This window comes from Empidonax traillii, unplaced genomic scaffold (assembly GCF_003031625.1).
Source record: "Empidonax traillii isolate 1590-97213 ecotype Southwest subspecies unplaced genomic scaffold, ASM303162v1 scaffold192:size804837, whole genome shotgun sequence".
NCBI classification, from domain to species: domain Eukaryota; kingdom Metazoa; phylum Chordata; class Aves; order Passeriformes; family Tyrannidae; genus Empidonax; species Empidonax traillii.
The window spans coordinates 274889-288255 of NW_020955385.1; the positions used below are offsets into that span (position 1 = coordinate 274889).

General features: G+C 52.1%; 2 protein-coding genes across 2 annotated transcripts; both read left to right on the forward strand.

Annotated features, from left to right (window-relative positions):
- The first annotated feature begins 560 nt into the window (after positions 1 to 560).
- SF3A3 (splicing factor 3a subunit 3) lies at positions 561 to 6914 on the forward strand. Its single transcript, XM_027886688.1, has 17 exons — positions 561 to 684; positions 789 to 836; positions 940 to 992; positions 1362 to 1467; positions 1880 to 1952; positions 2313 to 2404; positions 2556 to 2638; positions 2984 to 3122; positions 3459 to 3527; positions 3879 to 3946; positions 4297 to 4404; positions 4590 to 4659; positions 5094 to 5258; positions 5394 to 5504; positions 5854 to 5944; positions 6243 to 6298; positions 6626 to 6914. Exons 1-17 carry the CDS (start codon positions 589 to 591, stop codon positions 6701 to 6703), a joined length of 1506 nt encoding a protein of 501 aa, XP_027742489.1. The 5' UTR covers positions 561 to 588; the 3' UTR covers positions 6704 to 6914.
- Positions 6915 to 7889: 975 nt separating this feature from the next.
- On the forward strand, positions 7890 to 12894 carry LOC114058871. Its single transcript, XM_027886675.1, has 9 exons — positions 7890 to 8361; positions 8521 to 8584; positions 8845 to 8904; positions 9335 to 10035; positions 10282 to 10380; positions 10570 to 10723; positions 10985 to 11052; positions 11661 to 11756; positions 11869 to 12894. Exons 1-9 carry the CDS (start codon positions 8158 to 8160, stop codon positions 12127 to 12129), a joined length of 1707 nt encoding a protein of 568 aa, XP_027742476.1. The 5' UTR covers positions 7890 to 8157; the 3' UTR covers positions 12130 to 12894.
- The last annotated feature ends 473 nt before the right edge of the window (positions 12895 to 13367 follow it).

Genomic DNA, 13367 nt, shown 5'->3' on the forward strand with positions numbered 1-13367 from the left:
GGAAGAGGACAAGGAGGAAGGCCACGCAGGGGCTGGTCTTGTCCCACCTTGACTCTCCCGATGCCAGCAGCCCAAAATAAGGAGGCCATGTGGCTGGATGGGACATTGCTGGATTTCAACTCCTTCCCTTTCCAGGGATGAAGGTTCATGCAAAGGGAAATGGAAGAACACTAAGTTCAGAATCTTATCTCTGTCTTTTATTTTTAGACAGGCATTCATGAGGAAGCAGTGATCTACTTTGGGGCAGCCTGTAATGAAAGGGGGTAATTAAAGACAGTATTCTTACCTGCAACAACTTTGTCTGCCATTAATTAAGCCGAATTTTGTTGTTGTTGCTTTTGGCTTAAAGTAATTTATCGCACATGGCAGAAAAATATTAATAATTTATTGGCGAGTTGAAATTTAATTGCAGCTTTGCATTTGGCAAAGTGTGGGCAAAGTGTGCGACACCGCGGCGAGGCTGCGGCCCGACGGAGGCATCGGGGGGCGGCCCGGCCGGAACCTCCGTGCGGGGCGCGCGCGGGGCCGGAGACTTCCGGCGGGTACACACCGGGCGCGCCAGGGCCTTCCGGCGGCGGCGGCAGCGCGATGGAGACGATCCTGGAGCAGCAGCGGCGCTACCACGAGGAGCGGGAGCGGCTCATGGACGTCATGGTGAAGGAGATGCTCACTAAGAAATCCACGGTGCGCCCGGGGGAGGCCCCACGGGGGAGGAGGGGGGCGTTCGCCGCTCGGGGCCGCGCTCACCGCCCGCCTCTCTCCCGCTCACCGCCCCTCTCTCCCCGCAGCTCCGCGACCAGATCAACTCGGACCACCGGACGCGGGCCATGCAGGACGTGAGTGCAACGAGAGCGGGGGTGGGCCGGGCGCCCGGCAGCGGGCGGGGCCCGCCTGGTTAACGGGCCCTGCGGCGCTCGGGGCTTTCCCTTTGTCCCGCAGAGGTACATGGAGGTGAGCGGCAACCTGCGGGACCTCTACGACGACAAGGACGGGTGAGTGTGCCTGGGGGCCCTCGTGTGCCTGAGCGTGTCCTGCCGGTGAGGAAATTGGCCGGCCTTTCAGTCTGTATAAACACCGGAGGAGTAACGCAGGTAGCGGGTTCCGGGGACTGGATGCAGGGCAGGCTCCGAGTGCACACGGGACGGTTTGTTATTCCCGTGTTTCGTGTCGTGGGGAGGCTGTGGCTGCCCCGGGGGTTTGTCAGGGGCTGCGGCAGGACAGGGGGATGTGGCCCTAAGCCTCTGAGCTGCGTGGGCTGGGAGGTCCCACGGGAGTCGGAAGTTTGCAGTCAGACACTGCAGCACAGACCTGGACCAAGGCTGTGCAAGTGTCACCTTGTTTTCCCTGTCCCTGGACCGTAGCCTGCGGAAGGAAGAGCTCAGTGCCATTTCTGGGCCAAATGAATTTGCGGAGTTTTACAACAGACTGAAGCAAATTAAGGAATTTCACCGGAAGCACCCAAATGAGGTGAGTAATTACCTGCTCCATAGGAACAGGTGAGTTGGAGTCTGTTGGGCCTCATCTCTGCAGGAAACAGACTTTTTGTTTTCTGCAGTTTAGTTGCCTAAACACACAGGTCCTGGGAACACCTAGCTGCCACCTGAGCAAAGCTGCTCAGGGCCAGGCAGCGTGTGAGTGGGAGCAGTGCTGGTCACTCACAGTGTTCCCTGCTTGGGAGCATCCTGCAGCTGGCCTGGGTTGGGGGTCGGTTTTCTCATGCTGGATAAAGGCACACCTTTGTGCAAGACAGCTGAAAAAGCGCTTTGGGTTCCTTTTCTGTTCGCAGTTTCATTGTTTGCCACCTCCTGTGGTTTTATATTAGTTGTCCTGGTACAGATGCTGAAGTAAATCACTGTGTGAATTGTGTCTGCCCTTGCAGATCTGTGTTCCCATGTCAGTGGAGTTTGAGGAGCTGCTGAAGGCCAGAGACAACCCGAGCGAAGAAGCTCAGAGTAAGTGTATAGTTTGCTTGAGATCTGGCATTATCTAATGGGTTGTTTGATCTGTTTTGTACATTTCAGGGCCCCACCTCCCTTTTATGAAACGACTTCTGAAAATTGTTCTTCTGTCATTTAAATTTTTCTGACCTGCAGTCCCTAGAATGTTCCTCAGTGGTACTACTGCTCCTGAGGAATGTTCTGATGCTTGCACAGAGCAGCAATTGGGGCTGATCAATGAGTGTCCAGGGCGTTGTAATGCCTTCCTTAAGCATAAATGAGTTTACAGCTAATCCTTTTCCAGTTCTAAGGCAGTTGCATAATAAGTAGGAAATATTGAGCTCATAATAAAGCTCTTAATGATCTTTCCTACAGATCTGGTGGAGTTCACGGATGAGGAAGGGTACGGACGATACTTGGATCTGCATGATTGTTATCTCAAGTACATTAACCTGAAATCATCAGAGGTGAGAGCCTGCTGTGTCTGGGCACCTCCAGTGCTTAGTGTGGTGGGGTCTAGGGATCCCCAGGCCCTGCATGGGCCGGGGCTGCTGTGTTCTGGGACCTGGATGTTAATTTGGCTGTGTATGAACTCTGACTCAGCTTTTCTTTTCTTAGAAATTGGATTATATCACTTACTTATCCACATTCGACCAACTCTTTGATATTCCTAAGGAGAGAAAAAATGCTGAATATAAGAGGTAAGTCTGTTTGCCTGCTTCCTTTATGGCAGTTGGTGAGAAGGAATTTGCTTCTGAAGTATTCAACTGCTGAGATTATGATTAACTCCCATAAATTGGGTCCCTGAGCTCAGTTGTGTGTCCGAGCCCCAAGCAAAGACATAGTGCAGCAGAGATGTGGAGAGCCACATTCTGCTCTGAGGAAGGGCCTGACTGTACCCTCATAACTGCTGTGCCCAGAAATTCTGTAGGGAAAACTGTCTTGACCTCAGTCACCTCCCTCTGCAGCACTAGAGGGGAGTGACTGTCCAAAGGTGTGGGTAGAGGGTGATAGTGAATTACCTGTGCTTGTGCTTCCCCTGCCAGGTACCTTGAAATGCTTCTTGAGTACCTGCAGGATTACACAGATCGAGTGAAACCATTACTGGACCAGAATGAACTTTTTGGGAAAATTCAGACGGAGTTTGAGAAAAAGTGGGAGAACGGCACATTCCCGGGCTGGCCGGTGAGCAGCCTGAGCCTGGGGGATGTTCTGTGTTTCTGAGGGGTTTCTGTGAGTTATTTTTTTAAAGTCATTGCTGGGGGTGACCCTGACAGGACTGCAGCTCTGTGTCACCAGGCTGCAGGGTAGTACTGACCTGAATTTGAAACCCAGTGCAACTGGTTTCAAATGAACCTTGTTTCAGGTTGGCATATATTGCATCTTTACTATTGTTCAATTTTCAGTTTAGTGAGGGGATTTTTCTCTGTGAAATGAACTGTTTCTCTGGAGGTTAAAATGTTCTATGGCCTGAAGCCGTGTGGGATGTCCTGCAATTCTTGCATGTGGTTTTCTTGGCAGAAAGAGACCAGCAGTGCCCTCACCCACGCCGGCGCCCATCTGGACCTCTCGGCCTTCTCCTCTTGGGAGGTGCGTTTCCAGTGTTCCACACTTACTACCACGTTTGGAGCAGGGGGAAGCTCAGTCATTTGGTTTCTTGGCATAATTTTAGTGCTTTTCTCCCTGGCTCTGTGCTTTCTGGGTAAAACTTCGATGATGCTAATGATTTAATTTCTCCACCTGGGGGGGATGTAGCTTGAAGAACCTGGTTAGACTTGTCACATTCCTCATTTTCCAGTGAGGAGGGGTGCACCCATGACAGTCCTTTCTTGAATACTTTTCATCAGTTTTTTTTCTTCTTTAATGAGCTAAAAGTGGACTATATCCGTATTTTATGTGTTGAACAGATCATCTCTTATAGTGGTTTATTTAATTGAACAGGAATTGGCCTCCTTGGGACTGGACAGGTTAAAATCAGCTTTGCTGGCCCTGGGGCTGAAGTGTGGTGGGTAAGGTGCAGTCTTTGTTGAGTTCCTTTCAGTTTGTGAGGTCTTCCTGTCTCACACTCCTTTCTGGGATACTTATTTGGTCATCTCTGGTGTACTAGTATTACCTTAGTGATGTTTGAAAGATAAAACGTTAAGAACCAAGCAGCGGGTACTGAGATCTGCTGCTCTGACCAGATCCTTTACTGGAATCTCTGGTACAGAAGACTTTGACTTGAGGAAGGAAGGCAAAGATAATAGGAATCTAATGATCTCATAAAAGCTACGTTTAGAATTTTGTTGCATGAATTCAAATAGTTCTCGGGAAATGTAAAACTATGGTCTGGACTGATCCCCTCTCTTCTTCTCTGTAGGACTCTGGAGGAGCGTGCTCAGAGGCTTTTTAGTACTAAAGGCAAATCCTTGGAAGCACTTGACCCTTCCTTGTTTGCTAAGAATCCAAAGACAAAAGGAAGCAAAAGGTGAGTTCTTAGAGATCATTCTGAGGCTGGTGATGTTCTCTCCTCTTGGATGAGGGGTGTTCTGTAATAGCCACTCTTGTGTAGTCGTTACAGAGAGATTAGAAGCTTTTCGTGTCAGACCAAATAGTGCTGAACCAAATGGAAGATATCAGAGCTGAACTTGTGCATTTCATATCTGTTTCTAGAGACACTGAAAGAAATAAAGATCTTGCATTCCTGGAAGCTCAGATTTATGAGTATGTAGAAGTTCTTGGGGTAAGGATTTTATTTTTTCTTTGAACTTTTTATTTCAGAGCTGTCAAATAGTGACTGGAAGCTCACCCACATCTTTACCCAATGCTTTCATAGCACCACATCACTGTGGTGCACCACATCTATTTTGTGCCTAAGTCGCATGGTATTGCAAACCTCTACTAGTTCTGCCTTGCTGCTTGCCTTTGGTTTGGGGGGATTGTTTTCAGCAGAGTGGCTGTGGCTGCTGCCTGTCACCACGGAAGTGCAAACGGTGGTACAAGGTTTTTGGTTTTGGCAAGTAGGAAATGTTAGGGTACTAAAAACTGAACTTGTTTGGCTGAGTAAGGTCAGAGTTCTGTGCTTCATACTGGTCTTCCATTACCTCCCTCTGTACATTGAGAAAGTTTCAACTTTGTTGCTGTCACAGTGTGTGAACAATGCCTTCTTTTCTTCAGGAACAGAGACACCTCACCCATGAGAATGTGCAGCGTAAGCAGGCGCGGACTGGGGAGGAGAGGGAGGAGGAGGAGGAAGAGCAGATCAGTGAGAGTGAGAGTGAAGATGAAGAAAATGAAATCATTTATAACCCTAAAAATCTGCCTCTTGGTTGGGATGGCAAGGTAACCGAGACTGTCAGCTTCTCCCACTGGAGAAGTGGGAGAGGTTGTTGACTCCACACTGCTCCCTTGCTTGAGCTGCTTTGCCACGCAACCTAATCCTTGTTTATCCTCATCTTCTTGTCTCCTCGCTTGCAGCCCATCCCATACTGGTTGTATAAACTCCATGGTTTGAACATTAACTACAACTGTGAGATCTGTGGTAACTACACCTACCGAGGGCCCAAGGCGTTTCAGCGGCACTTCGCAGTAAGTGATGTTCACTGCAGGAACAGCCCTGCTGCGTTCCTACAGTCCTTGTAGAGGATCACTTGGGAGTCCCTGGATAGCAATTCTGCCCCTTCTGACGGGGATCAGGGCCATGCAGTGGGATCCATAGGTTGTGTAGTGCACACTGAGATCTCTTCTGCTTATGCTAAACAGCCACTGTCTACAGTACAGAAAAAAAATACTTTCATAGAAGCTTTTAGGACTGGTAGGTTTGTACTTTGGTAGTATTCGTTGCACCCTGTTGAGGTGTTAATGTCATTGTGGTCTTTGGTGGTGTGGAGGACGTGGCATTCCCTCTCATGCTGACCTCTCATCTCTTCCCCCGCAGGAGTGGCGACATGCCCATGGGATGCGGTGCCTAGGCATTCCCAACACGGCACACTTTGCCAACGTCACACAGATTGAGGATGCAGTCTCATGTAAGTAGTGATGGCAGAACAGGGAACATGTGAGAGAACACCACCTTTTCTGAAGGGGTGGGTTTGGACATTGGTCTTGTGTCCTATCCTGAACTATCACTTTAAAGCCTTGTTTGCTGCAGTTCTGTGCCTTTCAGTAATCACACAGGAATTACTTTGTAATGGATGTTAGGTACATTCCTGAACTGCTGAATTGTTATAGAAGGGGAGAAAAAAACTCATGTGTGTATTTTACTGCATTAAAAACAAGTATCTCAAGGGAAATGGCATCAGATCCTATTTGACTTTGTGTTTGCAGTGTGGGCAAAGCTGAAACAGCAGAAGGCTTCAGAGAGGTGGCAGCCTGATACAGAGGTGAGCAGTGAGAAGTGTTCAGTGCCTCCAGTCCTGTGTCCGTGGGACCCTCCCATTGCCGTGTGGGAGCAGTGTCCTTGCTTACACTAGTGCCTTTTCCTAAGCTTCTGTCCCAAGCTATTTTTCAACAGTGTGCAGGGCAACAGTGGGAAATACAGCCTGTAATGACTCTGGCTCTGGATGAGCTCTTGCTCCCGGGACCTGCTGGCAGATCTGTTGCCTGTCATTCTGCACAGAGGTTCTGGCAGGGGTGCTCATGTGTAGTGGCTTCTGCTGGAGCTAAAATTCGAAGGCTGTGCCCAGTATCTCTAAACCATTATGTTCCAGGAGGAATATGAAGATTCCAGTGGGAACGTGGTGAATAAAAAGACCTATGAAGACCTGAAGCGCCAAGGGCTGCTGTAGCTGTCCCCAGAAGGATCCCACATCTGTGGAGTGAGTGGATGTGGCAGCAGCTCTGACTTCTTCAGTTTCTGGATTTTGTGTGTGCATGAGTATAGATTACAAGGATACTTTATAGAGTCACTTTGTAGTAAGCCCCTTGTGAAAAGCAGACTTGTGACATTGTTTTATATTCTAAAGTACCTTCAAAAATAAACTCATTTTAATTTAGGAAGTGCCGAGAGACTTGTCTCCTTTCATATGGTGGAAGGAAGAGGTTTGATTACAATGTGTTTGAAATACTTTTTACACAGTTAGAGCTTTCAGAAACAATTCCTTCTTTCACTCCCACTCTGATGGAAATGTTTGTGGTGAGGGTTGACTCTGAAGCCCGTGGACTTGGACACTATGTGCCGACAGGTAATGGTACTGTTCTAGATCTGGTTCTGAGCATGTGGTTTTCTTTGGGCTCCTTTGCAGAACAAACTCACCTGGCTTAAGGGCTGCTTTTACCTTGGGTCTGTCTGCCTGGGGAGCTTTGGCCACTGTGTTTTTTCAGGGAATTACCAAATGAGCTAGGTCAGGTTGGACTGTGGGGACAGTGCATGGTGACTTCTCTGGCACTGCTGGTGGCTTGAAGGACCTGGTAGGTTCTTGTGCTGATCCTTCTGTGGTGCAGGAGGACGGAGATGTTAACAGATGATGCATTTAGAGATGACTGCTGTGACTTCAGCACCCTTGGCCCCCGGTGCCATGCTTGGAGTAGCTTGTACATACCCCACAGATTTGTGCTGCCTTGGGAATTGCAGGTCCATCGTGCAGAGGCCACGTGTGTCACATATGACAGTGGCAGTCCTTTTGCCACCCAGCCCCTCTGGTGTAGTGGTTGCTCATGTGACATCTCCAGCCTCGCAAGCCCTTTCTCTGTTGCTGTGCACGGCCATTTGTGTCTCTGCTGCTGTGGAGCCACAGGGGACACTTCCCCTGGGTGGTGGCTGGCAGGGGTGGGGCTGGGCTGTGGGGCCACCTGCTCAGAGGTGCTGCAGTGCTGGCAGCGGCTGCAGGTACAGGAGCAGACAGGTGAGTCAATGCCGTGGGCTCTTCTTCCCCGGGGGGAAGGTTGTTCTCCTGGGATGAGGCCACGTCAGATGGGTTCCTTGTTGGTACCTCGTCTGCCTTGGAGCTGGTCTGGAGTGGCACTGGGCTCAGTAGGGATGTCCACAGCTGGTCTGGGTGGTGGCTGCCATGGTTTGGAAGGTGAGAGGCACCAGCTGGCATTGTCTTGTCTTCTCTGTCTCTCTGAGCGAACAGCCTCAGAGGTCTGCACAAGCTTTGGCCACTCCAGGTCCTGGGGGAATGGTGACTCAGCCTAGGTCATAAAAAGGAGGGGAGTGTTACAATTTTTGGAGAACTTGGCCTTGGAGCCTGTTTGGATCAGATCTCCACTGTTTCCTTAGAGAAACAGGTAGAGATTTGGAATGAAAGTAGAGAGCCAGGCCACATCTTCACTTGCAGCAGCATCAGTAAACTGCTGTGTGGTGGCAGGTGTCACTGTGTCACCCTGCACCCTGCTTCTGCAGCTGCCTGCAGGGCTGTGCTGCCTGCGGGGCCCAGGGAGGGTTGTTGCCACACCAACAGCACGCGCAGCTCCCCAGGGCTCCTGTTCCCCGGCAGCGGCCCCAGTGAGTTTGGGGAGTCTCTCAGGAGGGAGCGACTGGTTGTCACCGGGGCTGAGCCCTGGAGGTAGAGCCCAGACCTGTGCTGGGGTGTAACAGAAACCCCATACTGGGGTGTCTGCCCTGCACCTCGGGGGGGCAGCTCTGACTGTGTCCTCCTGCCAGGTCCGGGTGCAGCCGTGGTGGATGATGATGGCCTGTCGCCGATGGCTTGTCCCGCCCGTTCAAGGTAACAGGGGCTCTGGTGCAGCACCAAGAGTGTGCCCAGCCCCCATCCTGGCCCTGTCCCTGCCCCAGCTGTTGGGACTGTGCCAGAGGCCTCCCTGGGACAGGGGGTAGCGACTGGCCCCCTGGGGCTGTGGGAGGGTGGGGAGTATCTCTGCTCACTTGTTTCAAGGGTGAGCTGCCTTGCTGCTGGGGAGGCTCTTTGGGTTGTGGGTAAAGTGGGCAGCAGAGGTGGTGGTCTCAGCCATCCCCATTCCATTCCAGGCCTGCTGCTCTGTATCTTGGCTCTGCACATCCATCTCCAGGACTCTCTTGCCCCAGCAGGTGAGCTCTGTACCCAAGGGAAATATGGGGGCCTGTGGGAAGTGTGGTGCAATGGGGACTTCATGCCTCTCACCTCCAAGGTGTGTTCTGTAGGACTGAGGAATCTTTCCTTGAGCTTTTGCCCCTGGAAAAGTCTGTTCTTCCCAGGCAGCATGGCTGGAAGAGAGAGAGGCTATTGTAACATCTCTCCATAGTGCTACTGCAGGGGCCTTCTGGCTCTGACCTGCTTCTTGGGCTGCCCAGTCAGTAGCTGCAAACAGACTCTGTTTGGGACATCCTGTCACTGACTGTCATCCACCTCCCAGCCACAGTGGGACAGATGTTCCCACAGGTCCTACTGGACTGCGCTGTGGCTCAGAACAGAACACAGAGCTTGCTGAGTGTGTTTTTCCTTGTTTCTTTCACCAAAGGGGAACTTTGTGTCTTTCAGAGCACAACACAGTTGCCAACAGCACCGTGGTGGCTGCTAAGAACACCTTGTTGGTTCCTGCGGCCACCAAGAACACCTTGGTGACCACCAAGAATGCCTCATTGGTGGCCACAGCTGTCAAGAACACCACCAAGGATGCCACAGTGGTGGCCGCCACCAAGGATGCCACAGTGGTGGCCACCAAGGATGCCACAGTGGTGGCCACCAAGGATGCTGCAGTGGTGGCCACCAAGAATGCCAGAGAAGTGGCTGCTAAGAATGCTACAGTGATGGCCGCCACCAAAGATGCCACAGTGGTGGCCACCAAGAATGCCACAGTGGTGGCCACCAAGAATGCCACAGTGGTGGCCACCAAGAATGCCAGAGAAGTGGCTGCTAAGAATGCTACAGTGGTGGCTGCCACCAAAGATGCCGCAGTGGTGGCCACCAAGAATGCCAGAGAAGTGGCCACCAAGGATGCCGCAGTGGTGGCTGCCAAGGATGCTGCAGTGGTGGCCGCCAGGAATGCCAGAGAAGTGGCCGCTAAAAATGCTACAGTGGGGGCTGCCACCAAGGATGCCTTAGAGGTGGCCGCCAAGAGTGCCTCGGTGGTGACCACTGCCAGCCACACCTTGGTGGTTGCCACCAACACCTCGGTGGTGGCCACTGGCAATGCCTCAGTGGCCACCAACACCTCTGTGGATGGTGCACAAGAGACAGTGGTAAGGAAAGTAATGGAAAGAGTGGCATTGCTGGGCCATTGCAGCCCTACAGGCAGTGTCTCTTCTGCAGCTGGTCTATCGTGAGAGCCGGAGTGCGACGGGACCATCTCCTGGCGAGGAAGGGGAGCCCTGTGGGCAGAGGGGCATGGTCCCTCCAGATAGTGAGGCTGTGGCTGGGGACAGCCCCGTGGTGCTATGCAAGGAGGCTTTGCTACATGGTGACACTCTGGTGTGTTCTCCCTCCAGCTCACCTGCCAGAGCTTTCAGTGCTCCGGGGAGAGGTGTTACCAGGATGAAGCCCATTCCAACAGAACAGTCACCTGCCATAATGAGACTTACTGTGAGGTATGGCAATGCAGGGGGGCTGCAGTAGGGAAACCTTTCCCCTTCTTTATCTGAGCAATCCACAGTGCTCTACTAAGTCTGTGTCCATCTCCTATTTCCCTTCTTTCTCAGGCAGTCTGTCAGTTATTTCTGCTCCTTTGTAATGGCACCTCTTCACACTCATTTTATCCTTTGACTCTGCTGTTGCAGCTATATCGTTTCTCCAGCACAAACTACACAGCCAGGTGCAGCAGCAGGTGTGGTGTGGGGCTGTGCAGGACCAACAGCAGCGAGAGCAGGCAGCAATGTGCCCTGGAGTGCTGTGCCACTACGCTGTGTCTGCAGCTCAATGCCAGTGCCTACGGTAAGAGCCGAGCTTTGCTCTGCGGCACAGAAGGGGCACGGGTGGGCAGAGCCCATTACAGAGGGGCTGTGGCTGCATCGCCGGGTCTCTTCTGCCTGGGGGCTTGCTCTGTCCATGGAGCTGGGTGAGGGACAGGGTGGCCCCACCAGCTCCGGCTGCAGTATGAGCTGCGCTGGGGAATCTGTCCCTGTGTTGCTGTGGAGGGCCCTGTGGGGGCTGTGTGCCGGGTGCAGCCTCACAGGGCTCCTTGTGTGTCTGCAGGTGACCTGCCACCCACCACTGCTCCACCAACAACTGCCACCACCACCCACCGACCTCCCTCCCAAAACGTAGGTACCAGCTGGGCAGAGGCTGCTGCAGCCATGGGGGCTCTGGGAGCTGCGACTGCTGGGACAGCTGAGCTCCCACCTGAGCAGAAAACAGGGAAAGGTCCCTCCTGCACCTCCTTTATGAGGTCAAATCTGCCTCTGGAAGGGGAACAAATCCTAAATGGGCATTGCAAGTGAAAGATCAGTAAGGAGCCTGTCCATCAGGCCTTATCCCTAGCCCAGCACTTGCATCAGCTCAGGCAGTTTGACTTGACCACATGGCTGAGCCTTTCTAAAGCTGCAGGGAGGGTGCAGGATCCACTGAGCTCTAAGCCCTTTCCTGAATCTAGTGGAGGGGAAGGTGCTTTGCATAGCCCTGTTAAGAGGAAGAAGAAGGAGGCTTGAAACATGTTTGCTCTGCTGATGTTTCAGTAGTTTCATTTGGTTTCAGATGGGCCACTGATAGTCTTTCTTCTCTGCATCTAAAATGCCTTCCTCTCCCCACGCACATCTGTCAACCCATCCCAACAGAGGGGGGTGGGAGAGGAGCCCTTGGGAGCAAAGGGCTGGCTGAAATGCAGTGAGAGTCTGATGGATATATGGTGTTCTCCCCTGGTCCTCTCTCATAGGGAAAAGTGTGCACGGCATTCTCCTGTCACGGGGACGGGTGTTTCAAAGGCAGGAAGACCATCACTAGATGCATCTTGGGGCAGGACTTCTGTGAGGTAAGGCCTGAGGCTGCAGAGCAGGACAGCTCCAGATTTGCCATTGTGTTCCTGTAATGAGAATACCAAAGGCTTGGCATGACCCCTAGGCTGATGTGTCTCTTCCTTCCAGATGAAGAAGACGGGCTCGAATTACATGGCTGGATGTAGCAAAACCTGCAAGGCTGCCAAACCAGTCTGTGCCAGTGGGATGAAGGCTGCCTGTTACCAGGAATGCTGCCCAGCCATCCCAAAAGCCAGCTGTCTGAAACTGGATGGCAAAATTCATGTCAATAGCGCTGAGCAGGTGATACTGGCCCCACTCTTGAAGGTCATGGCATGTGGGGTGGTCCTTCTCCTGAATTACAGGGCCTTCACTTCCCTCTGGGGGTAGGCAGGAGTCAGGATGCTCCACAGCCTGCCCTCCTGCAACAGAGCTCTGCAGCAGCGCTCAGTAGGATCCTGTTGCTCTCTGACTTCAGCCAAGGCCACTATCACACACTCTGTCACATCCCTGTCACACTCAGAAAGCTACAGCCAGGGATTCTTCCCTACCCCACCCCAATCTTGTAGGCCTGAGAGACCCGCAAACTAATTGTGGATCCTGAGAGCCATGCAGTGTGTGCCTCCGTGCTGCTGGAATGAGGGACCAGGAACGAGAAGGTGTTAGGCCTCCTTAAAAATCAGAAAATTCTGCCTTGACTGAAGGCATAGGGGCTTCTCTAGTCAATGACCTGCTTGTGGTGCAGCCTCCCTGGACCCCTGTGACCTGCATAGTTCTGAACAGTTTAGTTCTGAACTGCTCTGGCAATGTAATGCCTCTTGCCTGGGTGAGTAAATGGTAACTCTATGTTTTGTCTCCAGATCCTAGGCAGGAAAATGGGATTACTCTAAAGGTATCTCATGTTTTAGATGATCCTGTTTCACAGCTGTGGTTCTCTGTTGCTAAAAGCAGAGCCTAGCTGTGAGCCTGTGACACGAACACCCCCAGTGCTCCCCCAGCCTGTTCTTGCAGCGTGAGGAGCTGGTTGGGCAGAACTCCCTGGAGTCAAGGTGCTGCCAGTTGTGCACATGCTCATGGCGCTGTCCCCTGCAACCGCTCTCCTCTGCCACTGCTGGCTCCTTAGAGAAAAGATTGCAAAATATTAAAGTTTGTGTCTCAGCCCTCTGGTCTGTGCTGGTGTTTTGAGTGTGGCTGAGCATGGTGTGACCTATGGGAGGACGAGAGGCCTGGGCTGGGCAGTCTGGGCCCCCAAGAGCCTTGTGTGCTCTTCCAGCAGGAAGGCTTTGTGCTGCCAGCCCCGATGGGCACTGCCAGCTTCAACAGGCACTGCCAGCCCTGATTCGGTGTTGCCACCCGAGCAGTGGTGGAAGCGGATGTGGGGCTGGATGGAAAACACTGGAAAACAGCTGGCCCTTCCTACCTTATAGCCCCTGTTCTGGTGTGGCAAAACCACAGGGCGTGTTTTTAGTTCGTTTCAGGCCACAGAGTCAGTGTACCCATGGCAAGTGAAAACAGTCTGAAAACGAGGGTTCTTCTATGTCAAAAATATCCCCCAGCACCCTGTTTCTTGGAAGGTTTGGTGCTTACAGCAGGTATTTCAGACTGTTTTATCGTCCATTATGGGCAGC